Source organism: Rhea americana, unplaced genomic scaffold, assembly GCF_003343005.1.
Source record: "Rhea americana isolate MKP2758 unplaced genomic scaffold, rheAme1 scaffold_68, whole genome shotgun sequence".
NCBI lineage: Eukaryota > Metazoa > Chordata > Aves > Rheiformes > Rheidae > Rhea > Rhea americana.
This window is the reverse complement of record NW_028186845.1, coordinates 3,304,948-3,323,218: the sequence shown is the minus strand read 5'-3', so window position 1 is coordinate 3,323,218 and position 18,271 is coordinate 3,304,948. Positions and strand designations below refer to the sequence as shown.

Below are 18,271 nucleotides of genomic sequence, written 5' to 3'. Positions count from 1 at the left end.
GGCTACAGGGAAACCAGCCGTCACGCTGCCACGTTCACGCCGCCACGCAGGCATGCCGTTCCAGAGTCCAGGTGAATTTATTCCGGAATAGAAACCCCACGCTCCACGCGGAGCCGCTCTTCTTGCCGAGCGGTTTCGGCCCAACGGTTGCACTATTAGAGCCAGGCGCAACACCCTGCCCCGAGAGCTGCACCCAGCACGATACCCGCCCAACACCAGCCTTGGGCCCCCCCAGCGGGGGGTGATGAAGTTAGAAATACCCCAAAGGGCGCAAACGGCCCCTGCGGGCAACGCAGCCACGCACGGGCTAGTGCCACCCGGCTCCCGTTACGAGCACATGCAGATTTATGCTTATTAATGTACATTGAATATTGGATCAGATTGTTTTACCATGAGTCAAACTTTTTTTTTCCCCCCTCCTCTTTTTCCTTTCAGGGTGAAATTACGTTTTCCATAGCAGAACACAGGGGATTATTTTAGAAAGGATCATCATCTTGGGAGCATGAACAGAGTCACGCCTAGCGATCCATCGGATGCAGGTGCCTTTCATTCATTCGCGCCGGGAGCCGGCGGCGCGGAGCATGCGCCGTGCCTTGGAACGGGACGCTGCTTGTTTTTATGACAAACTGGAAGCAGAATCACGTGAAGTCCCCGCTCTTGGCAGGAGGTTTTTAGCAATAAGCAGCAGCTTTATGAGGAATATCTTTTGCCAGGGGACCATCAGCCAAGGAGCAATGGGATTCTTATTTTTTAATGTACTTTTAATAAGTAGGCCACAATGATAATCTTGACACCAGAATAGCTTTATTTCTACTTATAATTATCTCCACTTCTCTCTCAAGCTCCCTGCAGTCTCCAAAAGCAAATAAGACCACCAACCTCTCCATGAGAAAATGAGCAAGGAAACAACGCAGGGCCACTTGAAACGCAATCTGTATCACAACTCATCTGCTCTTCTTGTCAGATAAGCAGCAAAGCTGCTCCCTCCCCTTCTCACAATCTATTAAATCTCACTTGGAGATTTAACCCTCGCTGGCAGCCCCACGACCTCGCTGCGCTTCGCCCCGCGCAAGCCCAGACTGCTGCCGGTCCCCATGCTCTCGCCGCGTGCCGCCTGTCCCGAGCCGCTCACCATCTCCCGGGGCTGGGACCTCGCGTGGGAACGGCGGCCCCACGCCTCCCGCGGCCCCGGTCCTCAGCCACGCAGCCCCCGCTGTTTGTAAGGCCATGGGGGCAATGGGCTCGGGGAACTGCATGGGGTTAGAAATAATCCCAGGAGGGGGGAAAAACCAGCTATTTTTAGCCTGGATTGGTTCCTCATGGTCCAGTTCAGTGGATGGCCCCGCACATGGCTCAACTGGAAGAACAGAGAGGGGCCCAACAGGGACAAATAGGGAGCAGATGCAAGGTGTGGGCTGAGCCTTGGGGATTAGCTTGTTTCTGCCCAAACCACCGATTTAAGGGCTGAGCAGAGCTGGCCAGACCTCCACAACTGAGCTCACCTTCCCCAGACACGGGCAGAGTTCAACCAGTTCAGGAAGACACTCACGAAGGAAAAATCCCCCCCCTCCGTGACCCAGGAATGTCCGCCACCACCCCAGCCCTCCAAACAGGCGGTACCGAGCCTCTCCCATGCCAGTCAGCACAGCCACCCGCTCACCCAGCCTGGCTGGGGCAAGCAGGTCCCGTTGGCCACATGCTCCGAGGAGACCAGGCTCCCCAAAGGTTGGTCCTGCAGCCAGAGAGACGCCTGTGCCTCCTCCCGCCCCGAGAGCCAACACCAAGGGAGGGCGAAGAGCAGCCACCCTCTGGCAGAGCTGAATGGGCCACGAGGGAGATGGGTCACTGTTCCCACTGGCTTCTGCAAGCACCTCCAATCTCTCCTCCAAAGCATGCCCTTACTGAGCCAGCACTCCAAGGAACTGGAGTCCTTCCAGCTCGGCCTCCTGCACCTCCTCTTTATGCAGCACCACTGGAAAGGGATGCAAGTTACAGGTGGAAATACCAGCTGCATGGCAGCACTGAGAGAAGCACACACCTCCAGACCTCCCAAGGTCTTTGGGGGAGAGCTGCTCCAAGCTGGGTTTCTTGCTCTCCACCTCTCTCCCACTACTGGTTGGTATGGACAACTCCTACCTCTTAAACCCTGCCCAAACAGCACATCTGCTGCAAAGCAAGCTCAACACATCTCAGGGCCAGGAAGAGTGAGCCCCAGAACAACCTCCTAGGCTGAATGCAGCTGGCAGTCACCTCTCCCCTGCGCAGGGACTGCAGCCTGGCCACCACATAACGCGCACTGGGGCATAGCAACACATATTTTGGCTAATCAGTCTTCACACCATCTTCAGTGTGAGCTCAGCAGGGTGACACCAAATGCAGATCCGGCAGCACACATCTCCACAGGGCTTGCAGGACGCCCATCTTACACCTGAGCATCTGGCAGTGATGAGAGTGCCGGCTGTCCCACTCCGCTCCAGAATCATGGATCCAACCTTTCTTTCAAAATCAACAGGCTCCTGGTCGAGCTCCATCAAAGGTGAAGCCCACACACCTCAGAGCCTACCAGTCTCTGTCTCACAAACTTACAAATATTGCTGTCCTTTACTGGGAAAGCATGCATGTTTTATTACAGCCAATGCAGGAGGTAGCAAATCTCTACTTCCGAAGACTAAACACGTGATCTCTACTGCCCTGGCAGGACCAGCTTCATTAGCAAGAGAACGTACCCTGGGAAATTCTGTAGCTAGGGATACTTCTAAAAACCAGAACCCAACTAGTATCTGCTGAGTGCAGAACGGACAGGTCTGTGGCCCCAGAGGTATGTTAAGGGAACAGCTAGGTGCAGGGCAGCCCTGTAGGCTGTCCCTCTCCCTTCATCCACACTTGTTACTTGCTCAACTTAACACTGAAACCAGAATTAGCTGTGCTAAATGTCTCCACTGTTAACAAGAAACAAATGTGGCCTCATGTTCTAGTTGCTGTGATCTAACAAAACAGACCATGGTAAACACTATAAAAATGTACTGGAGGGAACCACCCTGTGTTTGCTGGGAGAGGGACTGGATAATCTAAGAGTTTTATCCATCTCTCATGTCTCTGAAAAAAAGAAGGGAAAATTGGGCCCTGTCCATGACATTCGTCATGTGCTAACTATTCTCATGTCTTAATGCTGCAGAAATCAAACTGGAGCAAGGCTACCTATCTCCCTTCCAATCAGGCTCTAGACCCAAGAGCTGCTTTTTATGGCCATGGAGCATGAGGAACGGCTTATGTCAGTGGTGCTACAGGACAGGCCAGTTTTTCCATTCCTATCCCCACGTTATCTGGGGAGATACTCCCTTTGCAGTCATCGCACTCTTCTCATCAAGTGAATAACTGTTCACCGAGCTGAGGACTCACCAGTGAGACCTTCCTCTCGTTTAAAACACCCACTGGGACAAGGCTCCTTCACCAGAAGGCTAGGACCTCTCTAGGTACCTTGAGTGATCTCAGCAACAACACTGGCATGAAAACAGATTCATAACTAGGTCACGCAACAGCACGGGGTGATTCAGTCACCTACCCCCAGGCACCTCATGTTATCTGAGGTCTCCTAGGTACCTCCTGCTGGTACTCCAAAAGCTTTGGGGTCTCTTACAGCTTCAGCACTGAATCTGCCAGCCCCCAGGAGCATCGTGGATACCCTCAGACCTTTCAACAGCACTGCACACCTCTTTTCAGCAGGGCCCAAAGGCTCTCCCACCCAACGCGCTCCCCTCCCATACCCGTGCCACGGGCAGTCTCTGCCAAGTGGCAGCCCCCCTCCAGCCCCGCGCAGCACCGTCCTCGCTGGCTGCTGCCTCCAGAAAGGCAGAGAAAAGCAGGCTGTGCTCGGGTCTTGCACAGACCCACAGCCTCGAAGGCCTAGGTCACCTCCATGGGGCAGCGTAACCGCGGACAGACAGCCAGGCTTTCCGCACTCACTGCGCCCTCGTTTTCAAGCATCTTGGCTTTTTGTTTTTAAAACTACTCAAGAGTTCAGGACAACGACGGTCACACATCAACTACCAGGAAACAGCACGTTCTGAGCGGTGATACAGAATAAACTTGCAAGCCCCATCGCAGTCTGCAATCCAGATCTCCGTTTGCAGGGGGAAGGGAAGAAGCATTTGGGATGGTGGCATGTGTAAATCACTGCTGCTCCTCGGCTGGCAGGAGCGAGAAAATTTCCATGCACTCCTCCTCCATCTCTTACCTGGTTCTTCCCGCGCCGCCGGTAATTCCTTCTTACGAGGTTCTTGTAGTTCTCATTCTTCTTGGTCAGGTAGTAATACAAGACGCAGTCCGCCACTGTCTGCAATGACACAGGCGAGTTAGGGAACAGCGTATTTTGGTCCCTCACACTCTTAGCAGCAATATTCAGGCCCCGAGAGCGTCACACCTGCTGCAGCTTCCGAAGATCTGCAGCAGAAGTCGTTTCCCTTTGCCAAGCTGGTGCAGACTTTGCACACAGAAAGGGGGGGGCAAAGCACGCTGCCCGAGTAAAAAGCCCTGCCAGGGGCTACCGCTTTCCCAAGGGCCGGGCCGGGCCCCTTCCGCAGGCGCGCCGAGCCGGAGCGGGGGCGCACAAGGAAGAGCGGAACGTCGTGCGGAGCGAGGGGCCATCTCGGGGCAGGGGGAAGGGCTGACCCCGGATAACTGTGGCAACTAAAAACAGAGTGGGGAGAGCTGCCTGTCACCCTTCGTTGTAGTGACGCTGCACGTAACCTGCCACGCGACTGTCAGCTAGAGTTATTTCCAGCCGCTAGGTTTACTGGCTAAAACACACGACTTCCACACAGATGTGTCAAACTCCCTGCGTTCAGGAGCCACCATCCAACCCCCCCGGTCAGCTCGGCAGAGCGCTGTCCTGGATCAGCCGCGTTCAGAAAACAAGAGCAGGGGGGCTGGGACGTGGCTCTGCTCCCCAGCAGCATCGCAACCCTGCAAAAGTCCCACACTTGGTTTGTGGGCAACTGAATGCTGGTCTTGGGCTACGCTCTCACATAGGGGCTCCGTGGCTGCATATAAAGAAATAAACCCGTAGACCCGTGACACCTGCACGTGCCCAGGGACAGGGTGCCGCTGAGTTCTCCTGCGATGTCCCTCTCAGAGGGGTCAGTGGGTGGACAAGGCTGCTCCCTCCCACTCCTATGCAAAGAGTGGGACCATTCGCAAGCCAGATTGCAACTTCTAAAGTGTTAATTGGATTGCTTTCCAATCTAGCCCTGATTACACACACACACACACACACACACACAAACACAAAAACTTACAGTCATCTGTTCCAAGGGCTAAGATCACTATTTTTTTTTATAATGCAATTTAAAAATCTATTAATTCATTACATTGAGCCATACTTTGCATCTCTCTCCAACAGGATAATGGATGTGTTCTGTATCATAATTACAGCCTGATTTACAAACGAGTACAAATAAAATTAGAAGACATTTTACAGCTTGGAACACAGGGTGGATTGTGAGCATCATCCAAGTCCTACCACTTTCAGCTTTAACAAGTGGGAAAAGGCTGAAAACAGCCTGGTGTCTTACAGCGTGTTACGCTAGATTGCTGCTGCCCTATTGTTTGCCTGCTGCTTTGGACAGGAAAATCGAGCTCTTACAGATGATCTTCCCATTTGGTACCAGGCAGAATCAGAGCATATTTTAGGCTGGAAGGGACCTCTGGAAGCCATCAGGTCCACCCAGCTCAAAGCAGAGGGGTTCACCCAGACTGAACGGACACTGCATCCTAGCTGCTGCTGAAGCTTCTGGAGCCAAAAGCCACTCAACCAAGTGACCACCTTGCTCGGGCTAGCTGAGTGCCCACCCTCCCCCAGGCAGCAGTCGGGGAGTCCAAGATTTCCATCCTTCCTCAAACCCTATCATGAGACTTTGAGGAAATCACCTCGCCTGTCTGTGCCTCAGTGGTGTGAAAGAGCACGGCACAGCCCATCTCTCCCGGGAAGTGCACTGCGATATGCTGGTGAAACACTTGTGAAGGACAGGTAAGGGCTTTAACTGACTTCCAGGAGCACAAGCAGCTCCTAAGCATTTCTTCCTCAAGACCCACCTCTTTGTCCTTTCAGGCCAGGTCTGTTCAGGGTCACCCATGTGGCCTGCCCCATGGAAGTTACCTGGCCTGGATTAGGACATGGCCAAAGACTCACTCTTGAAGTTCTCTTTTTCAACTCCTTCTCCCATCTGTTCAATTAGCAGCGAATAGGGAAAGGCCACCCTAAACGGGTGGGTAAGTTCAGGCTCTCCTGCTACTGAACTGTTCCTAAAGAACAACGACTGATTTCAGGATTTTCAGGGGGGTGTGTGTACACACAACACTAATCTGAAATGCTGGCCTAATTGGGATGCACCCCATCTTGGCGCTCGCCTGCCCCAGACAAGGAGGCCACCCCCCCCCCCCCCCCCCCCCCCCCCCCCCCCCCCCCCCCCCCCCCCCCCCCCCCCCCCCCCCCCTTTGCAGCAGGCACAGCCTGTTTTCGGCACCTCCTCTACGAGGTAGGCTGGTGGATGGAAAACGCCTGCACAAGATCCTGGAAAGCAGCTTCCTCATGTAGCAAAAGCAGGGGGCTGAAATGCCTACGCACCAGGCTGGACGTGCTCACGCATCCTGTGGCTCTGAGCTGCCAGCGTCTTCAGAGCTGACTCAGCCCCGTGTCTCTGCAGGAGGCGGGCATACGCCTGGACCGTGTCTCCAGGGGCCCTCAGCTACCACCACCCACAGGTGCTGGGGAGCCGCTGGAGGCTCCGGCACTACCAAAAGTCATGAGATGCAAGGGAAACAGCGGGAGGCAGGCAGGAGGGTTACAGGTGCGCAGAGAAAGCCTTGAGGCTTACCTTCCTGTCCAGAAAGGAAGCAATGAGGCCGAAGTTCTTCGGGTGCTGCATGAACCTGCGGGAGAAGGACAGAGAGGGTTAGTGCGGCGCCAGCACCAGGTTCAAGCTCACCCCCGCAGCAGCACTGCCCTGCCCTGCGTGCTGGGAGCGGAGAGGCCAACTTCTCAAGGGACTTGCGGGTTTGAGAAAACATGTGTCTGCTGATCAGCTTCCCAGAAAGACAGGAACTTTAAATTTAGCCCAGTGGAGTTTGGCTGATGGGGGCCCTGTTCTGCAGAGGCTGGTAGCAGGGTGGGAGAGGGCAGAAGGGGCCAGCAGTGCCCAATAGTCGTCCGTCACCCTGCTCAATCCCACGGCCACCACCGCCCAAACCCTGGCAGTCCATCCCGATGGCAGGGCAGGCAGGGAAGGCGGCTGGATATCAGACTGAGGCCTCAGAAATGCCAAATGCATCAAGGGAAAAAAAAGAAAAAAAGCTTGGCAAAGGAAAAAACAACAGGCCGAGTAATGAAAGCCGCTTTCCCTGAGGAGTCACGATCAATGACTAGGAAGCTGGTGGCACATGTCACTGCTGAGTACAACAGCAGGGCAAGATAAGAGAGGAGGGTGATGGCTTTGCTGTCATCTAAAAGGCAAGACAAGTGCTCCGAGCAAGGAGGATGCAACGTGGCTTCGCCCTCCAGCGCTCTGCGCTCCGCCGCACAGCGCCCAGCTGGCCACGAGCACAGCTGTCGGCCTCCTCACACGGCGGGGACGCTGGGTCCCCGCAAAGGAAGGACACGGAAATCCAAGCACGGGGGAAGCACGGGGCTGCCGTGTTGCTGGGTTGGTCAAGAGCTCCCCAGCAGCACGGAGGAAGGCTCCCTCCCGCCCGGAGTGCCGAGGAGGCTGTCGGCAGGCTCCGGCAGCCCGGGAGGGCGCATCCCCGTGTGGAGGGAGCTACCTGCAGATGCAGAAGGAACGCCTCGTCCAACAAATCCCACCGCCTAGGCTGCAGGAGAGCGCTGTAAAGCCAACGAGCCCTTGGCATAAGGTCCTCCCAGGTGGCAGGGGACCATCTCCGGCTGCGGTGCCGATGCGTGGCGAGCTCTGCAAAGCGGGACCCTCGCGCCAGTGCTGGAGCTCGGCACGGGCTCTGCAGAAGCACCCGCCAAGCCGGGTGCCGCTGGGGAGAGCGGCCAGCCCTGCTCCGTGCGCAGGGCTCCGCCGGCTCTGGGGGCCACGTGCAGCCCGCAGCCTCCCCGACACGGCAATACGCCCTTCGAGCTGCAGGGGCTGAAGCTCCAAGGGAAACTGCTTGCAGGAAAGAGGCAAACTGCAGGGCGGGCAAGATTGTCCTGGCAAGCAGTCACCAGAGCAGGGGGACTTCATCTCCACAGCCGCCAGCGCGAGGCTCTCGGGGGCGACCCCGCGAGACGAGGCGGGATGTGGATGTGGGCGGTGGGCTCCGCAGAGGGACCGCGGCGGGAACGGGCTGCTCGGGCGCTTTGCAGAGACTCCCTCAGTCTATCCCGTACGCAGCTGCAGCCTTTCTTCCATAGAGTGTTTTGAAGGGCACAACCATCCAAATATAACACAGACACCCAAGGGAGATCCCCCAAGACATGTGACTAAATAATAAGCAAAAGCAAGAAGCAGCCACAAACGCTAGGAAAAAAAAAAAAAGAAAGAAAAGGAGCAGCTCAGCTGTTCAAATGTATTGGGATCACAGCCCAGCTCTGAAGCTGGCTTGTCCTGTCATGAGGTGCAAACCAAGGGCTGATCAAGGGGCTGGTCATGTTATCAGTGACGCTAACACAGTGGCAGGGGGCAGTGCAGATGGCAATCCAGTGCTTTCCCCAGGCCAGGCCATGTTTCCACAGCGAGGGACAGATGCCCGGCACAACGGGGCCTTGATGCCCGAGTAGGATTCAGGGGTATCGCAACCATGCCCGCTTCAGGGGTTGGTACTGTGGCAAACCACGGCCAACCTGGGAGCAGGCTAGCAATGCGCACGCAGCAAAGAGATCTGAAATCCTGTCCAGATGCAAATCAAATCATAACCTCCCTTGTGGTTAACTTCTGATGGCTAAAACGGGTTCAAACCTGGAGCTTGTTGGTCTTGCAACACCGAGCTGTTTTCTCTGAGAGGCTCTGCAATTAGGGCTGAGCAGAGCTGCGCTGGGTTTTCAGGGACCGTGGAGGAGGCAGGCTCCGAGTCACTATCGTGGATGGCACAACTCTGGTTCACCTTAACAACTTGGGCCAGAAAGCGCAGCACACCACGTAGCTCAACTGTCTACAGAGGGGTCAGGGAGGGAGCTGTGGCAGGACTCCCCCGGCAGCCTTCCCTACAGCTCACAAACACGGATGTTTGCTTAAAATTAGTTTTGTGAGAACCTTCAAATCCTTCTGTATTTATGCCTTGAGCTTCGCATCACCCATGGTGATGACACAGAAACCACCATGCACAGCAGGATGCAAGAGCTGGGTGTGGGTTCTTCCAGCCCCATTAGCCAGGCATGGCCCCTCCATTAAAGACAAAGCAATTAGCCTTTGCGTCACTTGTGTGCAAGCCTTACAGACTGGAGTAGCACACTCAAAGGCTAATTAGCAATCAGGGTTCTCCTCTACAAAAGGCTTAAGAGTTGGTTTGCTTGTTTTGTTCCTTTTCTGTCCGCCTTGGCAATTACCTACTTCAGCTGCAAGCAGAAGGCTTCACCAGCAGTTAAGAGGTATTTCTGACACCAAGTGAGGGCTCCCCTCATTTACCTGGAGGGTAACTCTGTTTCTAGCTCAGTATGGTACAGATGAACATCTAAATCACACACCTAATGACCACCACCATAACCTCTGTCCCAGTCTGTGGCTGCCCAACCACACCTAAAAATAATGCAAACAATCCAACCTCGCCTCTGCTTTACCCCAGGAACCTCAAGGCAAAGGTGTCTCTTCCCCTCCCGTTTCCTCTGGGCACCTTTGTTCCTGGCTACATCTGCACTGCGAAGTTAAGAGCCGATCCAAAGGGAATTTGAGCTGAGTAAGCCTCTTGATCCTTGTTTTCCTTCCTCGGTGCTGGCTGTGAGCCTGCTTGTAATTCACGGTGCCACGCTGGAGTCCAGACTAAGACAGTGCTGCTGCGAGGGACACCACCACCCGGGCTTACCTGTCCTCACCCCACTTCCTTCACATCCATACCAGTGAGCCCCAGCAAAGCTGATCCTGCTGAAAGCTGAGCTCCAGCTCTGTTTTTATATACACGATACCCAACCTTGTGCATGCCCATTCTGCTCAGGGCACATTGAAAATAAAAGAGTGCAAAGCTGAATACAGGCACCAAACACGCTCCGGTCCTCTGGGTAAACAGCACTGGAGTCCCTGCCGGAGTAGGAGATGAATGGGGAAGTCTGTATCTGAGTTTCAGCCAGAAATGCTTAACTGACAGCAGAGCTGTACCCAGGGAAGGTATCGCAAATTCTCAAATTGATCTCAGTCATTAAAGCAAAGCTGTTTTCAAGCACTGCTTGCAAACAGGAGAAAACACCGCAGAGTTTGCATGTTTCTGATGTGGGAATGCAGCCATGGAAACAGCAGCTGGTGGCAAATCCTACAGACAGCAGGATAGAGTGCTGAGGGAAAGGTACAGCGAGAGGCGGCTGCAAAACGCAACCTGAGGGTGTCTGAACGGGAGCGTTTGATGCTCACAGCCCCAAGAATCCCCTAGACACGCAGTGCCCAAAGGACATGTAAATCCAGAAAAATAGCAGTGCATAGAGCACCGAGTTTCACTGGCTTTATCCTTAAACTGGCTGATACAATAGGTCAAGTGGAAACAGAAAAGCTGTTACTTTCTGCCATGTGGAGGGAGGGGCAGGATTCAGGACAGAGCCCAGATCGCTAACCATCTGGGTATTCATCACGAAGGACAAAGATTTTTCTGTTCTAAAGGGCTAAAGGGATTTTTTTTGCACCATTGTACACCACTCTTGATTTCTTAACATCCTGACCTTCGTTTACAATATAGCCAAGGTGTAAAAAAGAGAGTTCATTGTATAAAAAGGTCTGAGCTTTCTGTTCAGGTCCATCACCCTGTGCCCAGCGTCTGGGCAAGCACAGCAACTGCGGCTGGGTCACAGCACCGCTCTCCTCTTCAAATGAACCATTTGTCCCAGTCACTCTGCTACACCAGCTCTCCGGGTGCAAGCCAAGTCCTTGGGCAATTCCCTCAGGGCACCTGCCTTGGGGTTGTTGCTCTCTGTGACCATCACACGGCTTAGTGCTGGGACCTCGGCCAAAGGCATTACACAGGCCACCTCCCGCAGTTCCCGAAGGCTAAATGAAGAGATGCTCGGGGGTTGCACTCACTTTTCCCGAAAGGTTTCCTTCTCCTGTTCGCTCCACATGTTCATCACCTGCCGGTCCTTGTAGACCTTCATAGGGTCATCCATAAGGCCGTTCATGTTGATGAATTTTATGCGCTGCTGGTCAGCATCGTAGAGCATGGGAGGGATCACAGCGAGCTGGCGCATCTGCTTCTCCAGGTTCTTTGGGGAAAGCAGAGAGAACAGTTGGTCAGCACCGCAGGCCCGTGGGAGGCTGGAGGGGACAGATGTTTGAGAGGAAAGGACAGGCAGAGGAACAGGAGAAATTAAGAGCAAGTACTAGACAGCTTTACTGCTGGAGTAATTGTAAATTAAAAGTGGAAAGAGGCTATCGTCATCAGCCAGGAAAGAATTAATCTTTCATTTTGAAATAAAGGGCTTCTAAGATACCATGTAAAAATGTCTGACCTCAGGAAGCCAAGATGAAAGACAAGTCAAAGCAGTGGTGGCACACGGAGTGCAAAACTTGTCCAGCTATGAAGCCCACGGCCACACGGAGGTTCAGTCCCCCGCTGCCACGCTGCAAGGTAAGTGGGTCAGCTCTGCAAAGCCTTCCTGAAGGGGGGCCAGGAGGGAGGCTGTCCCTGTTTCTGCTCTACAGGAAACCTAAAATTGTTACAGCGTATTTCCTAGCAGCATCCACACCCTCTTTTCTGCCTGGATTGAGTCTGAAGTATCTCAGCTACTACAGACCATAAAACCTGGATAAAACAATCAAATCAACTGAGTGGCAGCAAAACTACCTTCCTCCACGTGCCAGTCAATAAAAGCATCAATCTACAGCTGAGCTTGCGCACCTCTCTCCCGATAGCCATACGAGCTGCTCTAGACAGCATCATTCCTTTTTGCCACGCAAGGAGATCAAACGTCACCGTAACTGGGCCATGACTCCTTCCTTTCCCATAACGGTAACTCCCTAAGACAGAGTCTGATGCTTTTTCTCTGATTTAAGTCACAAGCCCATCCAGAACGCAGGCAGCATGCCAGGACAGGACAGACTGGGCGCTCTAGCTTCTTCGAATATTTACAACAGCAGCCAAAGCAGTGCCTCACTTGTGCCGTTCCCCGCCCAAGCGCCGGGACTGCCGCTGCGACGGCGCTGCCTGCGGTCCTCCGTGCACAGACCCGCACTATGGGGACGAGGGGATGCTCTGGTCACCCCTCTTCTGTTTGCTAGCAGCACCGTAATTCCTGAACCCTCCCCGTCATCTGAGGTGGCACTGGTCAGATATTAATCCCAACCTGAGATCCAGGAAGGCCAGGTCTCAAATGCTGTTACTTTGATGTACAGCTAGACACCAGTTCCTTGGAGAACGCTAGACGTCTAATCCCTCAAGCAAGCTGCTAGCCCAGGCCCCAGCACTGCTCTGCTTCCCCGCGGGAACTAAGTGCACACTCCACTGAGGGACATGGAGGAAGAGGGATCCAGGGGCAAACCCAGCCCCAAACTCTTCTTCCCACATCTCAACCTTTTATACAAAGATGCTTCAACTCATTCCTCATCCTCCCTAGGATGCCTCCGGCTCTAGCAGCCCGTTATGCTGGATGACCTGGAGGTCTCATCTCACCACAGGAGGTCGAGGCAGACCTTGTGGCAAAGCACTGGCCTGACAAATGCAGACTGCCCTAGACAAAATGAGAAAGACCTAATTAGCAGTGCAGGGAAACAGGTAGCCAGCAGGAGAGCTGCTCGCAGCTGAGGAGCGCGGGGCCTCTCCCATCGCCTGGCACGGCTCCGGGTGCCGAGCACTGCAGAAACACCCCGCCTGAGCGTGGCGGGCAGCCAGCCCCCTCTCCTCTCCAGGAACGCGTTGGCGTGGAGGGCTAGCCCTCGCCCGCAGCTCCGGCACCAATCCCCTGCTCTAGCCTCACTACTTTTTCATTCCATGGAAGAGCTGAATATTTGAATGGCAGCTCTTAAGGCCACCTCAGAGAACAGCAAAGCAGTGCCTCTGGGCTTTGCAGAAGACTATCAGGGAGGAATTTAATGGCCCGTGCCATGCAGGAGGTCAGACGCAATGATGCAACGGTCCCCTTGGCCACAGGCTCTACAACACTGTGAAATTTTTCTCTGCTTCCGAGATCCACATCCCCTGTGTGGTTGCCTCAACTTTGCAATAGCGAACTCCCTCTAACCCAGGGCAGCAGCACAGAGCTGTGCACAGGCAGCAAACATCCCAGCTATTGCTGGGCAATGGCTGCTCTCCCCTCCCAAGCGTGATCCGCTCACTGCACCGTGCCGGCTGGCTGTGCCAAGCGAGTGGAACCCTTGTGAAACCAGATCCAAACGAAGCCAAGGTCACGGGGATGTTTCAAGATGAATGGAGCACTCCCAGAAGACATGGGCCAACTGGCTCATGGACAAACCATTCATTCCATAGGATTCCCTTGTGTCAAGCCGCACAGCCCATTCAAAACATATTGAAACAGGAAAACCCCTCCATCCATCAACCAGAACGGCTGGCTCCTCTGCTTCCCACCTCCACTTGCAGTTCAAACTAACAGCAATAATCTGTTCGTAGGGTACTACCCAGGATTAGCAGCAAGCTGGAGTTTCACATTCCCAAGAGGCAGATGAATGCCATTAAATCCTGCTGGCTGGCTGCTAATGCCTGGAGCGTTTTGCTCTATGTTTCACTGCTGCAGAACTGCTGCACAGCTCTTCCGTATCTCTCCAGTGACCAGAAATACACTGCTGGTTATTGAACGAACACCTCACTTTGGATTCTGTCCAGGAAGTCTATTAGACACATGCAGTAACCTCCCCGACACCACCGTGGCCTGAAGTTTGTGGGATTTGGCACAGACAGGTTCCACCACAGGGCCTGCTAGTGCTCTGCTGGCTTCGCTGGAGACAAGAGGAATAAAGGGTGAAGACGAGAATGCAAAACCCAGTCTCACCTCTTGTTCTGAGAGCCCGTCGATAATTTCTGACACCTCGTGTTCGCTGCGTGCAGCTGACATGGAGAGACCACTGCCCCTCTGTCCTACCCTGCTGGGAAAGGGCAGAGAAGCACTCAGGCACTGATGCTCCACCTGGTACGAGGCGCCACGAACCACCCCTGCTCCCGCTCCCGGAACGGTTATATCCCCACATCCATTCCACCATTTGTTTCACCATCCTGTCCCATTTCCACTGGGAATGGCACCGACAACCCGTGGGCTCTGAAAGGACTAAGTCCTGCCAGGAAACCACCATCCCCCAGGTAAAAACCTGCAGGATTAGGGCTCACAAGTAGACTCAAACCAGCTTCCTTACCTCTGCTAACAACCACATCTTAGATTATTACTATGGCAGGACACTTCATACCCAAGCATGCTCCCACCTTTGTGCCTTCTTGCTCCCCAACACACCATGGCAACGGAATAAACATGTCAGCATTAGCACTGAGCAATTAGCACTGTGCCATTGCATCTGGTTTGCAAACACCGCAGGAGCGTTTAAATCAAAGTCATCTATCAGTGTCTATGCCCCTGCAATGTCACCCAACATAACACCCATATTTCTCAAGGAATTTAAACTTTTCACATTTAACAGGTAAAAGTTGAAAACATCTGTCAGTACCATCTCTCCCCTTCTCTAAGACAGAACAAACAAAGCTGCAGATTAGGGACTTTTCAGACACCTCCAGCTGTTTGAAGGGCACAAGGCGTTGGTGAAGGGCACAAGGATTTAGGTTCTGTGCACATCAGGTGTCTCCAGGCAAAGTCCTTGTAGCTTAAATGGGAAGGACAGATTTTTCAGTGAGAAGGGTGGAGATCCAAAACTGCTTTCTCCATTTGGCAGGAAACAGCATGACCTCAACTGTGTTAAGTAAGGAAGGTGAGCTAAGAGGAGAAAATGAGTGGGGAGAAATAGGGGACATCCCTTTCTGTGGGACCCTCTGTGCCTTTCATACCTTCTGTAGTCACTCCTGTAACATTTGCAGACGTTTTTCCTCTTTGCTCGTGCTCTGATCAAAGCACGAGCACGTTCTAAATCATCGGCACAGCCAAATCCACCTGCAAATCTCGTACATCTTTATTTGGGCCTACAACTAAGCGGTTAATTAGCCCCGTCTTGGTCAGGTGGCCAGGACGAGGGACCTGCCCATGCGCTCTGATGTGGCCCGCCAGGAAATTAACAGCAGAGGGGAGATGGGCAGCCACATTCCTGACATTTTTCCTCCTCTGTTGGAGCGGTGCTGAGCCGCCGTGGGGAACAAGCAGCATGCTGTTTGTTCGCTGGCTCCTGCCGTTAGCGCGTCGTGCAGTTATTCCAAGAGAAGGGGAGAGATGAGTCCTGCGTAGCGACAGTCACCCCAAGCAATTCTTCCCGCAATCAAATCCCACAGCATCAACAAAGAAAAAAGAAAGGCTGTCCGATACCAGCTCAGCCCCTTCCTACCGCTTCTCCTCTAACCTCTGCATGCGCTCTTGCAGTTCCCGCTGCTTCCGGATCTCCGGGAATTGCTTCTCATAGTATTCCCGCACTTTGCTCTCTTTGGCACGGCGCCGGGGGTTATTTTCGATGCGTTCCACTTTCTTTTCCCAGGCTTCCATCAGCTGGTCATAGCGTTGGCAAAACTTCTGTTCCTAAGAGGGCAAAGTGAGAAAGGCAGATCAGGAGATAGGCTTTGAAGGAGCAGCTCCTCAAGGTCTTTCCCCTGACAGCCAGTCAGACTGAGCATGAGTCACCCTGCTCGTTTAGTAGGACACAGATGCGCTGCAGGGACTGGGATCAACCAAGGGTAAATTCTCAACACAGACCATCAGGTCTCCTCACCCTTTTCCATTCCAGGCCCAAGATCTCTGGTGAAACAGAACTCTGGCCCAGTGGGGCTTTGCGCGTCCTTCATACCTTTTGCCTGAGCATCCTCCAAAGCATACGATGCTCAATTCAGCTATCCCCAGTCCCAGGAGGGAGATAAGCTCCCGTTACAGCCAAGGAAGGCCGTGCACAGGGAGTTGGCAAGTGGAGGAAGAGCCCAAAGCAGAGGGGTCTCCCTTACTCTCCCCAGCACACCACCCTGGCTCGTGGACACCTGCCCTCCAGCAAGGTCCTTGGCTCCTCTCCATCTGCTGCATTTGGTGGCAGCTTGAACACGCTGCACCTGCTCGGCTATCAAAGCATGGAGCACAGACAGACAGAGGGGGTTTGCTCCAACGATGCCGTGCATAGACTCATGGACAGAGGCGCTAGGAACGAGCTTTCAAACGTGTGCACAACCCTCCTGCTGAAGTCAATGGGACACAACAAGTCCGTGACCGTACAGAGTTAGCTCTCAACTGCAACGCGTGCCCTGCACGATCCTATCACCACTGCTGCTGCTGTCAGAGCTAACGCGCTGCGTTCCGCATTATCATCACATCCAAACGTTTCAGACAAAATAGTCTGTGCAAGTTGGAGCCCTCTGATGCCAGCTAGCACAGGGACTTCTCCCACGTCAGCGGGGTCAGCAGCTTCGGCAGCTCTCGCACCGGGGCTGGCGGGTGCTGGAGAGGTGCTGGCCGGCTCGAACTGGGCAGCCGAAGCCGGAGGGGTTGGGGCTGCGGGAGCTGATGCAAACAAAACCCAGCTGGAGAAGGCCATGGCCACCGCAGGAAAGCGACCCCAGGCACACGGCGCTGCCCGTCCTTCCTGGAAAGCAGCAGCTGAAGAAATTACTAACAAAAAAGAGAACGCCTCCGCAACTCATCAATGCTAAAAGCCCAGGTTTTTCTGCAAAGATGAGCGCACCAGCCTCAGAAAAGAGAAGCCGTTGGAGGAAATCGCCGAGAGAAGAAAACCAAGCAGCCCCGTCGCCAGCCGATACGCCGCCGGTGGAGCAGGGCCCATCTCTCAGCCTCGCGCAGAAGAGCCGCGGAGCCGCCAGTGCTGGCAGCCCTCCATGCCCCGTGGATGAGGAGGGAAAGGCGCCCGGAGAGGAAGGAAGAAACCAGCAGTATTTACAGAGTTGCGGGCCGTTTCTTTTGCTGTTTTTGGCAACGCAAGGAGGAAGCCCCTAAATTACTGCTTTTTATTTTCGGACACGGAGGGGAAGCGGGGCTCTCAGGATGGCAGCTGTTTTTTCTTTAGCAACTAACACATTCAGCCCCTTTTGGGGATTTTCAACCTCTCAAGCGCTCCACCAGTAGCCCCGGGCACCTCACCAACCGCAGGCCCCGGCGGGCGGGCGGCTACCCGCGCCCTGCCTCAGGGCCCTCTGCTCCTCTCCGCCCTCGCCAGTGGGGCGCCGCCGGGCCTCCTTCCCGAGCAGGTTCGGCGGCCGCCTCGCGCTGACCCCGCGCAGGCCGGGCCGGGCCAAGAAGAGGCCTGGGAGGAGCAAGCTCCTTCGCGGACCCAGCCCAACGGGGCATCTTCCAAGCCCTCTCCTGAGCTCCTGCCCGGTTCCAAACAGTCGAGCAAAAGCTAGCGTATCTTTTCCACCTTTAGTGCCGATGAGTCATTTCTTCTCTTCCCTTCTGGAAGGCCCCGTACGTCCTCGGGAAGGGACGCAGGAAGAGCGGGGAAGGCAGGAGAGCCCGCTCCTCTCCGTCCAAGCGGGGCGCGCACACGGGCTCGCAGGCCGGCCGCGACGCCGCGGCGGGTCCGAGGCCGCCCGCGCCGACTTCCCCGCCGCCGGAGAGCGACAGCGCCATAACTTCAGAGCCGCCGCCTCCCCCGGCACCCCGACCTCCTCCGGCGTCCCGAAAAGCTCGCCCGCCTTGTCGGCTGCCTCCCAGGAAAGGGTGCGCGCGCGGGGCGGGCGCACCCACCGCGCAGCCGGCGAAACGCGGCGCTGCAAGGGATCCGCCGGGCCGAGCCGTCGCCATGTTCCCTGGCAGCCGCCCAGGGCGACTTCCTCTTGGCGCGCCCGCCCGCCCGCTCGCACGGGCCCGGCGCCGCGGCGGCCGAGCGCCTCCCGGGCCACGCGCGGGATCAGCCTGGCAGCCGTAACGTTCAAACGCCGATTGCAACGCGAGCGCGGCCTCCCCGCGGCCCGCGTCACTCGAGGCAGCGCCGAGCGCAGGCAGCTGCCCCGCGCTCCGGGAGCGCACCCGCGCGAGGGCACGGCG

General features: G+C 55.0%; 1 protein-coding gene across 9 annotated transcripts in view; it reads right to left on the bottom strand.

Moving 5' to 3' along the window:
• The window catches only part of NCOR2 (nuclear receptor corepressor 2), a 186,626-nt gene that overhangs the window by 77,376 nt on the left and 90,979 nt on the right, over positions 1-18,271 (bottom strand). For 4 of the 9 annotated variants that reach the window (XM_085321029.1, XM_085321031.1, XM_085321033.1 and 1 more), the window contains exons 9-13: positions 15,621-15,808; positions 14,135-14,228; positions 11,217-11,395; positions 6,873-6,927; positions 4,235-4,333 (exon numbers count right to left, since the gene is read on the bottom strand). In XM_085321029.1, the coding sequence (XP_085177155.1) occupies positions 4,235-4,333; positions 6,873-6,927; positions 11,217-11,395; positions 14,135-14,228; positions 15,621-15,808 (615 nt within the window). The remainder of the gene's footprint in view (positions 1-4,234; positions 4,334-6,872; positions 6,928-11,216; positions 11,396-14,134; positions 14,229-15,620; positions 15,809-18,271) is intronic. The other 5 variants (XM_085321032.1, XM_085321037.1, XM_085321035.1 and 2 more) reach the window with 3 other exon arrangements.